We start from the raw sequence: 17,787 nt of genomic DNA on the forward strand, positions 1-17,787 counted from the left end.
TTGACATTTTTCAGCAGGTGCTTTTTTCCTCGTATTTTCTCTCCCGTTGATCCTACGCTCCTTTTGCTGCGTTTTCTGAGTTCCTTGTGGTCCAATTGGCCGGGAAAGAGTCATACGAACCAATTCTGAGACGAAAAATTTTTCGGCCAAAAAAAAAGGAAGGCTAACCCCTTTGTATTTTTGGCGAAAATTTTCGCGATTTTCAAAAGTGCTGGAATGAATTAATTGTGGCACTATTCCGACGTAGTTTAGTGAGAGAAATCGATTGGGCGCAGTCCCAATACTCTCCGATCAACGCATCGAAAGTTACAGCCAAAAAACGAAAACCTAAATTTTCGACATTTTTCAGCAGGTGCTTTTTTCCTCGTATCTTCTCTCCCGTTGATCCTACGCTCCTTTTGCTGCGTTTTCTGAGTTCCTTGTGGTCCAATTGGCCGGGAAAGAGTCATACGAATCAATTCTGAGACGAAAAATTTTTCGGCCAAAAAAAAAGGAAGGCTAACCCCTTTGTATTTTTGGCGAAAATTTTCGCGATTTTCAAAAGTGCTGGAATGAATTAATTGTGGCACTATTCCGACGTAGTTTAGTGAGAGAAATCGATTGGGCGCAGTCCCAATTCGCTGCGATCAACGCATCGAGAGTTACAGCCAAAAAACGAAAACCTGAATTTTCGACATTTTTCAGAAGGTGCTTTTTTCCTCGTCTCTCCTCTCCCATTGATCCCACGCTCCTTTCGCTGCGTTTTCTGTGTTCCTTGTGGTCCAATTGGCCGGGAAAGAGTCATACGAATCAGATCTAAGACGAAAAATTTTCCAGCCAAAAAAAAAGGAAGGTTAACCCCTTTGTATTTTTAGCGAAAATTTTCGCGATTATCAAAAGTGCTGGAATGAATTAATTGTAGCGCTCTTCCCACGTAATTTTGCAAGAGAAATCGATTGGGCGCAGTCCCAATACGCTGCGATCAACGCATCGAAAGTTACAGCCAAAAAACGAAAACCTGAATTTTCGACATTTTTCAGCAGGTGCCTTTTTCCTCGTATCTTCTCTTCCGTTGATCCTACGCTTCTTTTGCTGCGTTTTCTGAGTTCCTTGTGGTCCAATTGGCCGGGAAATAGTCATACGAATCAATTCTGAGACGAAAAATTTTTCGGCCAAAAAAAAAGGAAGGCTAACCCCTTTGTATTTTTGGCGAAAATTTTCGCGATTTTCAAAACGGCTGGAATAAATTAATTGTAGCACTATTCCGACGTAATTTTGCGAGAGGAATCGATTGGGCGCAGTCCCAATACGCCGCGATCAACGCATCGAAAGTTACAGCCAAGAAACGAAAACCTGAATTTTCGACATTTTTCAGCAGGTGCCTTTTTCCTCGTATCTTCTTTTCCGTTGATCCTACGCTCCTTTTGCTGCGTTTTCTGAGTTCCTTGTGGTCCAATTGGCCGGAAAAGAGTCATACGAATCAATTCTGAGACAAAAAAATTTTCGGCCAAAAAAAAAGGAAGGCTAACCCCTTTGTATTTTTGGCGAAAATTTCCGCAATTTTCAAAAATGCTGGAATAAATTATTTGTGGCACTATTCCGACGTAATTTTGCGAGAGAAATCGATTGGGCGCAGTCCCAATACGCTGCGATTAACGCAGCTCAAGTTACAGCCAGAAAACGAGAACCTGAGTTTTCGACATTTTTCAGCAGGTGCTTTTTCCTTCGTGCTGACTCTCCTGTTGAACCCACGCACTTTTCGCTGCGTTTTCTGAGTTCCTGGGGGTACGATTGGTCGGGAAAAGGTCACACTAATCAATTCTGAGACTAAAAATTTTCGGTCGAAAAATGAAAAAAAAAAGTAAGGCTAACTTTTGGAAATTTTAGCGATAGAAATTCTGGTGAAAATCCTGATGATCGTTGAATTCAAAATCCTCTCCAAAATATTGACGTCATTCAATCAGTGTAAATAACTTCGTAACATCAATGTGATTTCAGAACTGTATAATTCCGTATTTTACTGAATTCCATCAACGTAGGTGTACAAGTTTGTTTCACGTGGAATAATAAAAGATGAAAGCATTTGATGTTATGTTTATTCGAAATATTTTAATCAAATACATGTCGATTGTGTTACTGGTATAACATACAAACATGTCAGCATTCTTGTTACCAATAAATGGTTTTATATTCAGTGTAATGTTCATTCCACACTCTCATGACCACACTTTTAAATGCCTCGAATAGTTACACATAGTGTAATATCTGTAGATCGTATGCGTCAACCGTGTGAAATGCACCGCAGACTTTGACGTGAACTTCCTCTATCTGCCATGGATCCTGAATCGTCCCGGGGCTCTACCGGCCGGATGACCCTTGTTATCTACGGAAGAGGTACAGCTTTAAGAAGATAGTGCGGAGAAACAATTGAGGAGTGGATATCAGTGATTCTATTTCTTCTCTTACCTTTTTCCCCTTTCATCGTCTGCAAGCACTTGTTTGAAGTTGGCTTTTGTTCAAGTAAAACAAAAAATTATACGAACGCGCGCACACACACACACACGCACAGAAACACACACACGTATACGCTTTCCAGTTCACCTCGAGATTCACTCGTGCACCACGTTATTGTGTTCCCGGTTCACTTTCGAGCTCTGGGATCCGTTGAGCAGGAGTCAATTTCACCCTGGTCTTCCAGTCGTTTAATTAAAAGCCAGTGTTCCCTGGACCGTCGTTTCTTTGGACTTGTTGAAATCGGCACCACGAATCGCTCCGGGTAACCTAGAGTCAGAGAGAGAGTTGAGGTCGAACGATCAACGGAATCCGTTTCCTTCGTGAAGGAATTATTTCCACGCTGCAAGCTTGTTTAAAAACTTTCGCGATCTCGAGGAATCCCTACTTTGTAACAATTCCCAACCCCGATGACATATACATATGTAAGTCCATAAATATATGTGTATATATTTCATGTTTTGTTTTCTTGAGGGGAATAAGTTATTACGCGTGGGGCACATTGTTCCGAATTTCTGACGTTATTCGCTCGAAAGTTTCTTTTTTTTTTCCTTATTTTTCTTTTACAGAGATCAAAGACCGGATCAATACTTCTGCGTCGATTCTCCGCGCTCTTCCGCACCATCTAGTTGAGATGTATGCCTGCTGCACGGATAATGTCTATATATCCGTTCCTGAAGGAGTTGCAAGTCAGAAGCGGTCTCCGGACCGCAACTGCAGAAACGGTTTTGCCATCGGGATTGCACGGAGCGCGATGCGTTGCAGTCAGGGATTTATTCCTGTCCGCCAGGTTTTCCCCTGGCGTTTAAGGTCGTTCACGTTATACGTTTGAACGTCCACCGCCATAGCTAACGACTCAGTAGACTAATTAACCTAAATAGCGCAAGGCCCCGGGGTTCCAACAATTTACGAAAGCATTACACAGGTTTTTGTCTCTCTTGAGGGATGGGGGCTGAGGGAAAAACGCGGAAACCGTGAAAAATGAAGATGCGCCCGTCAGAACGTCGAGATAATGAGAGAGTAAAGTGTTTAGCCGAGCTCATCAAAATCGCAGACTGCTTATAAACGTCAACACAAGCTGAATTCGAATTATACTAACTGTGTCAGGCTTTAATCGTTCACCTACCTTTCTCCCGTTTTTTTTTTTTTTTTTTCAAACAACGAGGAAAATGGTTCACTAGTATGAACTACACTCCTGTTACGAGAACGAACAATTTACATATTATATTTAAATAGAAAGCTTTAACCGTAGAATTTCAAGGGGATTTAATACTGCAAATGATTGAAACAAAATGATCATGCGAACTATTAAACGATTGTTTTATTTGTTGTATAGTTTACCTCACGCTTGCACGTAAAACTTTACAGCGCATTGCGGCACATTATCCAATACATTCGCACAGAATATTCAGATTAATTTCATACGCAATGTGAAATTCTACCAGCGCAGTGTAATATGGTTATAATTTTGAAGCTATCGAAACTAGGGTCGATATTACGGACAGATAAATTCTTCTGCTCTTGAATCACGTAGAGATATGAAATGAATTATAATGGCGTAAATTCTCCGGTCAATGTTCAACCGGCCAGTACCTAATTCTCTGTGATTCATATTACCCTGCTATTATTTCATCATCCTGAAACGGTATCTGCAATTATTTTATAGTTACATCGATGTTACCGTGTACCGCTAAAGTACCATGTGCATAATGGCTGAATTAGAGCAAGGCGACCTACGCTTATATCGATTTTAGCGAAACGACAGGGAATCTTTCACAGACTCCGACGATCCATGTTCATGCCTATAACATGAAATTTCTGTAATACACCTGTGCGATCTTATCTGAGTACAGAGAATGCGAAAATATATTGTCGATTCGAGGTGACTGCGACATCCTTGGCATTTTCATTTGATGAAAAATTTTCCGTAGACGAGATTCTGCAAGATTGAAGAAGTTCACAGTCTAATCGTGAGCGAAGATTTTATCCAGTCCTAACGAGAATTTCAGGAGGCCGTCATCAGGGTAGTCAGCGAGGCGCTTTTCGAGAGAGGAGAAAAAAAGGGTCAAGTTAAATTAGAAAGATTTTCAGAGGCGCCGTTATTACAAGATGCGGATAAGGGAAATCTGCGATGCATCAAATTTAATAGCCAGGGTGCGAGTTTGACGTCAGGGCGGTATGAGCTGGCTGATTTGAAATTCTCTATGCGCATAAAATTGAACGGCTTGTCATCAAATCACCCCGCAGTAGAGACGTAAGCGACGACAATTTCAAAAGAGACTGAAAAATTATTCGGTCTAGGTACGGGGATTCCGTCTCATTTGCTGAGCTCTTTATCCAGCCGCGCACATTGCCCGGAAAAAATAAAGAAGAGATACCGGGTATTCGATAGCTGGAGGGAGCAGAGACGCCCCCGATCGGGGCCTAGAAAAATACGAATCCGATGAAACTAGATAAAAATTGAAGGGGTGATAAAACTGAGGCTTAGAGTTCGATTTGTACCATGCTCAACGTTTCGTTGTCGGATTTTTCTATCTCTCGTTATTTCTGTTACCACGTGAAAGAAAAAGAAGAATAAGAATAAGAATACGAAGAGGAAGAGGGGGAAAGAAAAAAGGGAATAGTCAGGGGAGAAAACTACCCGAGGATATTTGCGGGCTCTGGTCGTCTGTAATCTCAGCACGCTTATACTTTCCTCTCGATTGACGTTTTACGATAGAAAAGAAAGTCCAGTTCGCGCTCGTCAAACAATAGATGAAAAGTAAACGTGAAACGAGTCGTAACATGTATAACAATCCCCTGATGCATGTAAGAAAACGTAGTTTTTCTTCTCAAGTTTCGAACGTTCGATAACGACTTCGCCATTCTCTCCAGATTTATACAACAAGTCAATCAAGGGGAAAGGGGACGGTACTTTTCTGCATGCCTCGTTAATTTCGAACGCGAAGGTTTCACCCGCAGTCACGAATTATAGACGCGTCTGTGACATTTTGACTGAAAGCGGTTTCAAGCCGGGGTTAATTCATCCGTAGCTGGGAAACAGATGCAACTTTTGGTCTCGTCGGAGCCTCGGCGAGTCCCCCACGTGTCATGAAGCCACAAAGCCACGATAACGGGGCTCGGGACTTGCCTGAACGAGTAGAAAAGTCATCCCCTATTCATGAGTCGAGTCTGGTGTCCTTAATCCCACGAAACAGACAAATTATACAACGTACCAGGGATAAAGGACGCGTCGATCCAGGTTCGACGCGTCTCGACACCGGTTGATATTCAAAACTAGCTAAACGTACGTTTTATTGCGGTCTCAAGATAAACTCCGCCCATAATGCCGTTGCATAATGCCCAAATGATTTATTCCTGCTTCATTTCATTTTATCGGGCTGTAAAAATCACTCACAGATTTTGTAGAGTTCATAAATTTCACTGCAGCATTCGCACGGAAGTTGGGTCCCGATAAACTTATATAACATGTATGATGTAGCCCGGTGGCAAGAGAAAAAAACTCGAAAAAACCCAATTCTTATCCGAAGCAAGCCTCGACCATGCGTGGTTTAATGGTAATTCTTATCGTTCGCAACTCGCTTGTACGACGTGAAACGATGACTCGACATTCGAAGAATGGTTTTCATTTCCACCTTCGCGTAGTGGACGAGTCTATTCCATCGATTGCCGCGAGATTGCGTCGGAAGTAGGCGCGCATCTCTAGGTACAAATAGTCCACGAGGAGAGGAAGCTAAGGATAAGGGGGCTTCTTCCATTTTCGCAGGACGGAATTGTCTGGCGCAAGAAGGGAATGGAAAATCAGTTTTATAGGATGATCGGGCAGAAGTGGTTGTCAGTAGACGGAGGCGAGGTTCGGGGTCGCTGGGGCGTCGAGGCATAACGACTGCATTCAGTTTGAGTGCTTGCTGGTTCCAATTGTTCGGGATTTGCAAGAGCTTATCGTTAGTCGTGCTTGTATTGATATATGAGTGGTAGCAAAATGGTCAGAGTGCCTCCGCGCCAGCAATAATAACATGCATCACATGTACACTCGACCAGGCGTTTTTCGTAGCCTATGGTCACTGGGACGACTCTGATCGCTTTGGGACCTTGCACTTTGCATTTCTCGCCAAAATCAATCCCAAAGCTCCAACGACAATACGTTACGCGGTTAAATTTGCTCCCACAGTGAACTAGCAGGTAGGAACTACGAGAGATACGGAACGACAGGATTGTCCAGCAATTGCGGTGGTATTGGCAGAAGGCGGAGTTTCTTGCGTAAGCACAACAAAACACCGATTGCCAAAGTTTTGGGTGTTCTCGGTATATTAACCGGTTCTACGAGGGAGTGAAGTAAGGACTGAGAGCCATGATGGTTCGAAATACGTCTCAGCCACGCGCCCATATCCCATAATGTGATGTACGTGTTATCACGTAATAATGGTAGCCCATAAGCCTGGCCTGGCTGAGCCATGAAAATAAGTTTACCGCCTATTAGGCCCATTATGCGACGCGGGAACTAGCACCTGCCAGCTTTCGCGAAAAGGCTTCACCCTCTCCTCTTCTCCCAGTCTCTTTTCCCCCCCTGCCCCCTCGCCTAGAGTGCTTCGACGCCGTCGGTGAACGCATTCACCCGCGGTGTCGGACGAGCGCTCGCTCGGATGCGAAGTGAAAGCTCGCGTGCTTTTTTCGATTCGTTTTTTGTTATATTTTTTCCTCTCCACGTTTCGGACCCCGTGACACGTACGTAACAACACGGTTTACCGTTTAATTTTGCGGGATAAAACTCGTCATTTTGTCAAACGTGACCTGAATCGCTCCCGTTCATTTTTAAACCTCGACACCGCGCGTATCGCCGTAAGCTCGAAACCAGGGCGACGGATGGTGTTTTTCCGTTGTAACTTGACCGCAAGATCAGTAGGTTAAAAAATCATTCCCTGCCGCCTCGACTATAATATCTCTGTGTAAACGGTGCGATAACGTATCCAATACACCTGACTACTCTCGGCAGTAGCGAAACACTCCTCGAGTGGCAGGTTGACAAACAACGGTAATAATTATCACGGACCGGACCGCGCGCTAGCCTCTAGCTACGCAACGACCACTGTAATATTCACCGTTGTTCTGGAAACTAACGTAAAAAGCAAATATGTACACCAAAACCCCTGCCCCTACGGTTCAAATACTCTCTCTATCTTCCGTCATGCGTTGAAATTTAGTAATCAACCAAACAACGCTGAAATCTACATATATACCGGTATATGTGTTTCTGTACACAGAATCGTATAAACGCGTCTCGTTTAAAACTGATCGAAAGCAAGACGTTTTTCGATTGCAAAAAAAAGTAGAAAAGAAATTGGGCGAATTCGTTTCTCTAACGTCACAGTATCGGTGGGACACGATAGATTCTGATATCTCTGAACAGTTCCGAAAGACTCGCTATAAATTGGTCGAATAAAATAAACACGCGAGGTTCGCACCTCCGTGAGTATTCTTTTATTTGGCCGTACCGACGGAATCTCCGATTCCACGCGGATCAGAAAGCTGATTCGGTGTCGACGGATGCGATAAACAAACATCAGAAGTCAGACGTATATCGACGGGGGTTTGACGTTGCAAAACCGTTTCAACGTTCTTCTCGGGTTAACCCTGCAGTTCTTCGACTCAATTTCCACCTGCGATGTCTTTTTTCTCACTGCCTCTGCGGGCGAGTATAGCTTTCACTTTTATTTAGGGTATAAGGTATTGTTCTCGAACCAAATGAAAATCCTAAAAGCTATAGCGGGAGAACTACTACCGGGCGTGAAATACCGCCCTTTCCCAGAGACGAACGATCCTTGCCGTGCTGCTGCAGCGTTGCCATCGATTCTTCCAAACTACGTGAACGGGATAGTTTTAATTAATTTGTTTCACTGCCGTGTTCCTCGTTAGCTCAAAATTGGCGTCACCGTTCTATACCCATACCCGCCCAGAGAGGCGGTCCCTCTTTGCGAAACTTCAAACTATCCCCTACCATTCGATTGTCATTCCTTACTAATTGCGTCACGTGCCTCGAGGCAATGGAAGGGGAAGTTGGGGAGGAGGTTTCCCTGTATGTTAATTAATGGAAAAATATTATTTCTGCTGCATCGAGTGTTTATTTCATTCATTCGTTTATTTATTTATTTATTCATTTATATTTCGATCATATTTTTATTCTGATATCATATGTACACAGTTAGGTATATCGACGAAGCAGATACCAGTTGACGCAACGTTTGCGTTCACTCTACAGCAGTAATCATTGATTTGAGCGAATATTTGATCTCTACCTATATTATACGGGTAACTGGGTAACGGTCAGAACCTGATTTATGGCAAATCAAAGGCTCTCGAATTCACCGAGTCTTACCCCGTCCCCACAATTCGACGATCAATCGTCTAAATATTGATCAGATCGATATCGAGATGGTACACAGAATATATAACGTACAGTTAACAGAGTTGATGTAGCGCGCATTCGTCATAAAAGGCAGTGCGATGAAAGCGGATCGCGAAAATTGAAATGACGTTCAAAGGAAAAGAAGTAGGTCTCGCGAAAAGAGAGGGAAAAAATCATTTGCGCCGTAGAATGGTAAGGAATTTTCGAGGGTGTCTTAACCGAGAGCAGAAAATTGAAGGTCTGAATTGAGAACACGACAATTAGAAGAGTACGGGCCCTTTTTTCAATTCAGCCAAGCGGTCACGTAACTCTGACATCTCCTTCCTCTCCAGGATATAGGAATAGGGAAGAAGAATCGAACGGTTGGCACGCAAGATCCCAATTCCGTCGGCCCAGCCTCGCCGAGTTTCGTTTTTAGCGTCCGGCGCATCTGCCGGACGAATCTCTTCTCCCACTTCTCCACCTCGCTCATTCCACCGTCAACCCCGTAAATCCGGCGCGGAGGAATTAATTTCTTTTTATTCCTCGAGAGACGGGCAGTCGTAATTATTAAAGTGGTTTCCGTCGGTTTCTCGCAACACTGCAGGGTTGCATCGACCGAAAAACTGGCAGTTCAAGGGAGGGTTGGGGATGGGGATGGGGAGGTGGAATCGGGAAACAACAAACGTAATGCTGCACCAGAGCCTACGACAGAAGATTGGCCATTAACCATATTGGCCCACTTACAACATGTTTAAAACACATTCCGATGTGTGAAATTTTGTCAACGTTTGTCATTTTATTGTTCGTGTACGATTCTTCGCTATCAATAATCACAGGGCACGCAGTACTGGACAGAACTGCAGGTTACACGCACGTGTGCATCGATGCGTCGATATCGTAAAGCACAATCTGGCCATTTATATGGTAAGCTGTGATCTGATGGAAAGTTAATGGGACGCGTTGCACCGTTTCGCCCCTGGGGAAAAAATCCTCCGCTCCTGCAGACCGTAGATTTGTTACACGGCTGGCAAAGATGTGGTCGCGTACGGTTTTTTACGTTCACGTAAGTATATCTCTCCCGTACGCGCGACCGTTCGTCAGAGTCCATTGATTTTTCCCTTGGGGACCCCGTAATGGATGCCATAAAAGAAACAATTCTGGGGCGTTTATGTGGCGTTAAAATTCGATTATAATCTACGGTCGGAGGCTGCCATGCGCTATCCTGTGATTCACAGTATGCCGCTCTTTTTTCGGGGTGATAATTTTATTTCCTATCGGGTTCTACTCGCTGAGAACGTCTCGCCGTTTTTTTTCTTTGTTTCAACCATCACTTGAACAAACATATGTTGGTGTTGGTGTTACCGGGAAGTTCAGAATCGTTACCTTCGTGTTAGTACGATTTATTCCAATCGAGTGTACTTTTACACATACCGACATTGTCATTTTCTTCCATGTTCTACAATCATCCAGTTGAGAGTAATATTGTTCAAGATTTGATCCATTTGCATCTACCGCAAGATTCATTGCCCTCGTGATTACGACAATCAATCATCATCATCATTATCATCATCGTCGTCGTAGTCGTTGTCGTTCAAATACAGCTGCGTCGAAGAGAGTACTGAGTGATTCGTACTAATTCTGACCGAAGTGCAAAGGCTGGGCGTTGCCTGTAGGACAAAAATTTCCCTGTTTTCTACGGTATTTGAAAACCTTTCGACAAAAATCTGTGGCACGCAGAAGGTCGAGGAATTTCTCATTCAAATTTCCATTCTCCGAGGGTCGAGAGCACTTACCGTTGAAATGCTGGCCTTTGATTGTTCTTGTTAATCGTGCGTGAGGTTCGACACGATTTCGGCTACAGCGCTTTTAACTACGTATTAATAACACCGAATTGCGAACAGCATGAATTGTACCGTGATGACTCGACGTCGCCTTCAACTTCGCCTGATGTCTCAATCGACGGGGAAGTTGACCTGCAACAATTCCCAACAACCACTGACCTGTGAAAGTCACAAATTTTATGAAAATCTTTCCGTTTACAATATTTTCTCAGATCATAAATCTGAGACATTATTCTCTTTAAATACAGTATTAGAAGTGACATGTTTAAATTCAACGGATACAGTCCAGACATTCCGGCACCTAGAGGATCAGAATTTTTGCGATGTGCCGACGAATGTAAATATTTGTTTAAAAAAACGGGAAATTTTGTTTCTTCTGTAACTTAAATAAGTTGTAAAGAAATCCGAATTGCCAACCACACCGTAAACCTGAGAAACGATCTCTTATCACTGATATAAATTAATCAAATAGTGGCATAAGCGCGCGGTCTAATTACCGGTAGCACGCGCTCCGAATACTTTTTTTTATCAGATCGCATTAATTTTGTTCTATGGTTGTAAATACATGTGCATATATGTCGAGGCTTCGTGGCATACGGTCTGCTCTCAAGTTCAAAAAATAATTCAAATATACTGTTGATGATACCAAATTGCCACAAACTTCTATCTGCGATTGTTTGTTGTCACACGGTTGAAGACACACTGAATACCAACCTGTAATCATCACTTAAGATTTCTACTAACTATGAGAATATGATTTTTTACAAATCTCAAGTGTTTAAATTGCATGTTCACGAATTTTCGCACGGTACTTGACGGCTGAGATTTTACACCAGACGCAAACAAACGACGTAACGTAATTTTGATTTTTGTCTTTCCATTGGCACCTTATTTCTTCTTTAGAAAACATCGCCAGAGTTGACAACGTATGAATAAATTAATCAATTAATGACGATCAGGTGAGCTAATTGCGTATTCGATGATATGCAATTTCTTATCTTGTTATCGGAAACATGTACGATTATTACATGGACACATATCGAGTATTTATATTAGTCGTTTTGTAAATACTCCAGCAGATAGCCAATAGTAGATTCGCGCTGCAGACTGCAGTTTGCAAATTTCCAGTATCGCCAAATTTATCAGCATATTAGCTCATTTGAGAATATGTATAAACGAGCAACATTACAATGCATGCTCCAAAGGATTTTAAAAAAACATAAATTCTGGCAAGCTGACCGGCGTTTCGCTGGAAAAAAACGGAAGCGCGGAAAGATTAGAAATACAGTACTTTAAAAGGGCGACACATTACACCGGGCCACACGATTTTGTGTTTTAAGTATCGCATAGTTTGATCTCATTGCGTTCACCTCAAAAACGAAGAAAACCATTATTGTTCTCAGAAACTTTGTTTTAGTGACTATATAGCAATACTTTCAAATTCAGTGAAAGATAACAATGTAGATAAATTAGATCTACCGCCTTCGATCGTTTCAATAAAGGTTCGTTTCTAACAAATTCACTCAAAACTGCTGTCTTAAGTTGGTAATTGAGAGTAGACGTTTTTTACCTTACATGAATTACACGCTTAATTACTTTTCCATATTAACATACTATCTAAGTTCTGATCACAATAACAAAGTCCAAGTAAACTATAGGTATTTTCCACGTTTTTGTAGACGTAAACAACACCAAAATACCATTCGTAACCCAGACACAATAAGAAATTTGTAAATTTTTAATCTTATTGATAAATTAGAAACTTTTATCATCGCCCTTGTATACTAATGAGTCTTTTATCTTTTTACGCGACATTTTCTTTTTTTACCTTACATGAATTACACGCTTAATTACTTTTCCATATTAACATACTATCTAAGTTCTGATCACAATAACAAAGTCCAAGTAAACTATAGGTATTTTCCACGTTTTTGTAGACGTAAACAACACCAAAATACCATTCGTAACCCAGACACAATAAGAAATTTGTAAATTTTTAATCTTATTGATAAATTAGAAACTTTTATCATCGCCCTTGTATACTAATGAGTCTTTTATCTTTTTACGCGACATTTTCTTTTTTTACCTTACATGAATTACACGCTTAATTACTTTTCCATATTAACATACTATCTAAGTTCTGATCACAATAACAAAGTCCAAGTAAACTATAGGTATTTTCCACGTTTTTGTAGACAAAAACAACACGAAAATACCATTCCTAACCCAGACACAATAAGAAATTTGTAAATTTTTAGTCTTATTGATAAATTAGAAACTTTTATCATCGCCCTTGTATACTAATGAGTCTTTTCTCTTTTTACGCGACAAAATTGACACAAGTGTACGATGCCTTTCATTGCATCTGACACTCTGGGGTCAACAGTGAAAGCTGCATCTGCCGTCTAGAATTACCATTACTCTGCTGATCTGCTTTTTGCTACTTTTACTCATTACCCTTCAGAGACGTACTCTCATTGTCCGCATCTCTCAGATAAGTGCCATCACTGCCCCTTCTACAGCTGCGAACGCCTCGACATTCACCTGACACGTCACAGGGTGTTGCTGGATTTGCATCAAGTGTAGACCGTGTGATCTGGTTGTGAATATTGTTCAACAGAAGGTTACGGCGAGTTTGTGATTAGCTTGACACAAGATTAGGAGTAAGTTTTGGTGAGAAATTATTAAGTAGGGGAGTTTACCGCGACAAATCAGGTGATATTTAATTCAAGTAAATTCGTCAGTTACAGTCTCAAAATGCTCATTTTTAATTGTCGATATTTCACCCGGAACAAGCCAGTGATTGTTAGAAATTTTTCAGATCATTTACGCCTGATGTGTTCAACGTCATTCTAGACAGTGAAGGTGACTTCTCGAGCAAGATTACCGTTCAGCAAGCGAATGATTTTAATTGTGTAAGGCAAAAACAAAAACTGCCACAGGTTAGTGCAAGACTAAACTCACGTTTATACGCAGACCGTGTGAAAATAAAGGTTACTCCGTAAGTGATCATCGATATTCTCAGTTGTGCGGTTTGAATACTAGACTTTTTCGTCCCTTCGAGTTACGCTTATCTACCAATTTTTTACGCACTTGATCGATAAAGGTTCAACATTTGACAACGAAATTGTGGGATTAACAATTCAAACAACTAATTGTCAAGAATTTGAGTTAAACCTGAAACAGTTATGGCGCAGAACAATCCAAGGTGGTTCGACGTGTGCTTCATGCAAAAGATCCTGCAACAAATTGAAAAAGATGAGTCAATCAAGATATGTGGTATAACCGAACAGCCGATTACATCCGTAGGGGAGAATTACGCTGGGGAATTACATCGTGTTTCCGTAGAGTTTACGCGAGTTGGAGGTAAGCACAGGGTTGAAGAGAAGAGATTTTTCATCGCCAAGGTCGTGCCTGCCATTCCATGGTATGAGAAATTGGTAATTATCCCACTCCGTGAGTGTGCTTGTTGATGCAAAAATTTCGTTCTTTTTCCGTTGTAACCAATTTATTTACCCTCTTGACCAGATATCCGTGGGGGGACATTTTAACACGGAATCTCTTATGATGACGGATACTTTGCCGAAGATGAACCATGCTCTGGTGAAATTGGGAATTGCACCCCTGTCCGCGCAATGCTTGTATGCCCAGCTCGCGAAACCGACCCACCTACTGATAGAGGATCTGTCACCGAGAGGCTTTCGTACGGCCGATCGTCTAAATGGTCTTGATCTGGAACACTGCATACTCGCCATGCGAGGCCTCGCTGTGTTTCACGCTACTTCGGTAGCTGTCGAGGAAAAGGTACTCTTCGTAATTTGTGTAATAAGTATTTGCTTCGATGGTGAGAGATAAAAATATTGAAACAGTTATTTCTCACATTTTTCGAACGCAAGTACCCAAGGACTGTGACTTCGTACAAGAAAGGACTGTTCTACAAGGACCATCCTCTTTGGTTGACTAGCTTTTTTAACCTTGGTACAAAATGCCTCGCAACAGAAATAGCGAAATGGCCGGAAATTAATCCGCGGTAATTACTTACTTCACAAATTCTTGCCAGCAGAACCGCTCATTCTTTGCCAAAACTGAAACCTTCTTCCAATCGGAAAATCCTCTCAATTTCTGTAACCCAATTCATTTTATACTTTTTTAATTGACGATGATTTATGTCGACTAGAATTTCAGAAAAAATGCACAAGCTATCTGAAGTAGCGTTCAAAAAAGGATGCAAGGCTGCTCGATGCCAGAAGGATGATTTTAACGTTCTTAATCACGGAGATTGCTGGACAAATAATATGATGTTTCGCTACGACGACCAAGGCAAACCAAACCTGCACATCTTCGTGAGTAACGTGAAATTTGCAGCTAAGGTTTCCCCTGATGATTATTATGTTGTTTTCACTTCTTGTTTATTAGTGATATATTCTTGGAAAGAAAAAAACAAAAGTACGCGTATAACGTCGATAACTAATAGAACAAGGAATGTTACAAACTGTTTATCACCGAGCGTCTGCAAAGAGGTCAAAGGTATTTGATAAAAATGTGACGTGATAATGCGATCTTTACATTCATCGAATAACAATGTTTGAGTCTGAAATGGAAAAGGTTTACTTTGTGGACGGGGCAGCTTCTTATCTTCGCTAAGCGGAAGAATAATATATGTGCAAAAGCGAATATTAAGCAGTTTAATGGAGAAAGCTAGAGCTCGATATCTCCGAAAAATGAATATACATCACCTTATATACCTTATCAACGAAAACAGAAGGGATTAATAACATAAAAATCGTAGGTGGACTTTCAACTCTGCGTTTACGGCTCGCCGGCTGTGGATATTCTCCACTTCCTGGCCACAAGCCCGTCCAACGACGTCCGTAAAGATCATCGGAAGTTACTTCTGCACGAGTATCACGACACACTGACCATCACCATGGCCAAGTTCAAGTGCGAAGTGAAACCACCAAGCTTCAATAGACTGCGGGAGGTACTTAAAGAACGAGCATTTCTTGAAGCACTTATCTCCTTCACAATATTACCAATTACTATTAGCGATCAAACTACAGTGAAGCCTTTGAACGAATTGATGGAACCAAACGGCGAGTATGAGAATCCCAGCTATCAAGGAAATAGGTTTAGGAAGTTAATGACGACGTATCTCCCATTGTACGATAAAATGGGATTGTTGCAGCCCTAGTTTGTTAAACTGTAATTAAATTGAGGCGCAAAAGCGTTTGAAAAGGAAAGCAAAGATTTTCAAACATTTTATCTAATAATTGAATTTGATTTGACACGCTCCGAATTTAGAGAGCATGTAAAAGGACTGATTAGAGGACGCTTCAATACAATACAAATTTTGTGGTAAATTTTCATACGTCAAAAGTGTGAAACCGTACCGTGTTGGCTTTAAAAGCTATTTCAATCCAAATTGTATATAAATAAAATTATTTGTAACTTTTTCATTTTTTGTCAATTATCAATAATGAAAATATCTCTGTAAATATCAATTGCTTTAAATTTTACCCATTTTCTCTAACTCGCACATTGACGTAGTGCTAAAGATCAGATTTTTGAGAGACAGTATTTCCATATGTTTATTTATACACTAATATTTTTGTCTCTTGTATTTCTATTTCTTACAAACGCGTGTGCTCGTGTTGATGTTTTTTCGTGGCTTACCTTTGTACCGAATCAATCAGGCGCCAACCGTCGTTAATTAACACGTACTGTGTGATACAAATAACGTAGAGTATTCACAATGAATTCAAGGGCACTAACCGCTAACACAGTACTGTGCATTTCCCCGACAAATTTATTACATCACGCAGTGTGAACAATCAGCATTGTGGGTTGGTTGAACATACTCAAGGGCCAAACTTATTCTTGGAGTGGTTACCATCACGAGGCGAATATAAGTGATGCCAAAACCACTAGATACCAAACCATTTGTGCTAAAATTAGAAAATGTTGCCCTTCGGGAGGAAAGAATGGTGTCAGGCAACATCAAATCTCGGTATCAAGTTTGGTCTCTCGCTCTGTTACGTGGTACACGGTAATTTGTACAGAAAATTGTGGATACTGAATCTGACTGGTAAAGCCGTCTCTGCATCCAGATCTTCCATGTATTTTAATTAGCTCTTATAATAACCAGAAGTTTGTCGGTATATTTGTCGTTCTCTGAACTTTTTCTTGGTGAACTGCTAGTCTTGCATCTCGTGAGCTGATAAATTATTATCGGCAGCGTGGTTCAACTAGAAGTCTCACGAACACGAACACGAACCGCAATGTGCAACTGCTTCAAGGACTTGCCCGATCATTATATCACATGATTATATGTTGATCTGCGCGACGTAGCACTTCAAGGTTATACGCAACGATTACTTAAGAACAAGCTGTAGCAGAGAACTCGACGTTCTATTGCGACTTATTGTTAGACTCGCGGTGGGCAAGCAATTTCTGAATAACCATTGGCGTACCCATTACAAGTACTATGGAATTTCACTATGAAAGCCAGTGAGAGAAGTTATTGAATCTTTACAATCATCACTGGCTATTTCAGCTGAACAATTCGTAACAGTGACAGTGATTGCAATAGTTTTACCATACATGGATTCAACACTCAGCTGTAACGCAATATGTATATCAACTGCGAATTTATCGTATTGAAGTTAAGTAACGTTATCGTAACGGTTCATGCTAAGAAAACACCGTTATTTCGCGATTTTGGAATTGTCTGAAATTAAGTGAACCATAATAAAAGAAAGCACACTCATATTTTGAAATTTTAGTTTTTTCAAAATCATTGTAAAATTAAGAAAACAGTGATTTTTCTCCTTAATGTTTCGTTACGATAACGTTACTAACTTCAACCGCGTGCGAATTCCAACTATGTGCCCAGTCTGTACCAATTGGAGGGCATCGATTACAGTAATTTCGCTCATTTATGGAAAATCTTACAGAACTTACCTGTAAGAGAATTTTGGTGAACAATTATTGAATCGTTCAGCGTAAAATTGTCGAAGGTCATGATTTTCTTAACCACACCGTGGTCGTTCAAACCAAGCTAACCTATAGAAT

The 17,787-nt window shown here is 41.2% G+C and overlaps 2 protein-coding genes and 1 long non-coding RNA gene across 11 annotated transcripts in view; 1 reads left to right on the forward strand and 2 right to left on the reverse strand.

Annotated features, from left to right (window-relative positions):
• The window catches only part of LOC124307950 (hemicentin-2-like), a 297,325-nt gene that overhangs the window by 108,867 nt on the left and 170,671 nt on the right, over window positions 1-17,787 (reverse strand). The gene's annotated exons all lie outside the window — the stretch shown is intronic.
• Window positions 2,134-17,768, reverse strand: LOC124307952 (uncharacterized). 4 transcript variants are annotated; one of them, XR_006908896.1, is made up of 7 exons: window positions 17,677-17,768; window positions 13,894-13,955; window positions 13,189-13,312; window positions 10,669-10,875; window positions 10,307-10,542; window positions 2,446-2,760; window positions 2,134-2,362 (listed from the first exon to the last, which is right to left on the reverse strand). It is a non-coding gene; the product is annotated as an uncharacterized LOC124307952 (long non-coding RNA). The 4 variants fall into 4 exon arrangements; XR_006908895.1 differs by having other exon boundaries at window positions 13,174-13,312; XR_006908893.1 differs by having other exon boundaries at window positions 2,135-2,362; window positions 10,669-10,848.
• Window positions 13,905-16,172, forward strand: LOC124307941 (uncharacterized). Of its 2 annotated transcripts, none has more exons than XM_046770148.1 (5): window positions 13,905-14,156; window positions 14,245-14,520; window positions 14,586-14,746; window positions 14,894-15,059; window positions 15,506-16,172. In XM_046770148.1, exons 1-5 carry the CDS (start codon window positions 13,905-13,907, stop codon window positions 15,905-15,907), a joined length of 1,257 nt encoding a protein of 418 aa, XP_046626104.1. In that variant the 3' UTR covers window positions 15,908-16,172. The 2 variants fall into 2 exon arrangements, with proteins under 2 accessions (XP_046626104.1, XP_046626105.1); XM_046770149.1 differs by having other exon boundaries at window positions 14,613-14,746.

This window comes from Neodiprion virginianus, chromosome 6 (genome assembly GCF_021901495.1).
Source record: "Neodiprion virginianus isolate iyNeoVirg1 chromosome 6, iyNeoVirg1.1, whole genome shotgun sequence".
Taxonomy (NCBI): Eukaryota; Metazoa; Arthropoda; class Insecta; order Hymenoptera; family Diprionidae; genus Neodiprion; species Neodiprion virginianus.

Excerpts from the sequence above, each read along its gene's own strand:
- LOC124307941 (XM_046770148.1), top strand. The coding sequence starts at position 13,905 with ATGGCGCAGAACAATCCAAGGTGGTTCGACGTGTGCTTCATGCAAAAG. Across the intron at positions 14,521-14,585 it reads CGGTAGCTGTCGAGGAAAAG|TTATTTCTCACATTTTTCGA; the intron begins GTACTCTTCGTA and ends ATATTGAAACAG. Across the intron at positions 15,060-15,505 it reads AACCAAACCTGCACATCTTC|GTGGACTTTCAACTCTGCGT; the intron begins GTGAGTAACGTG and ends TAAAAATCGTAG.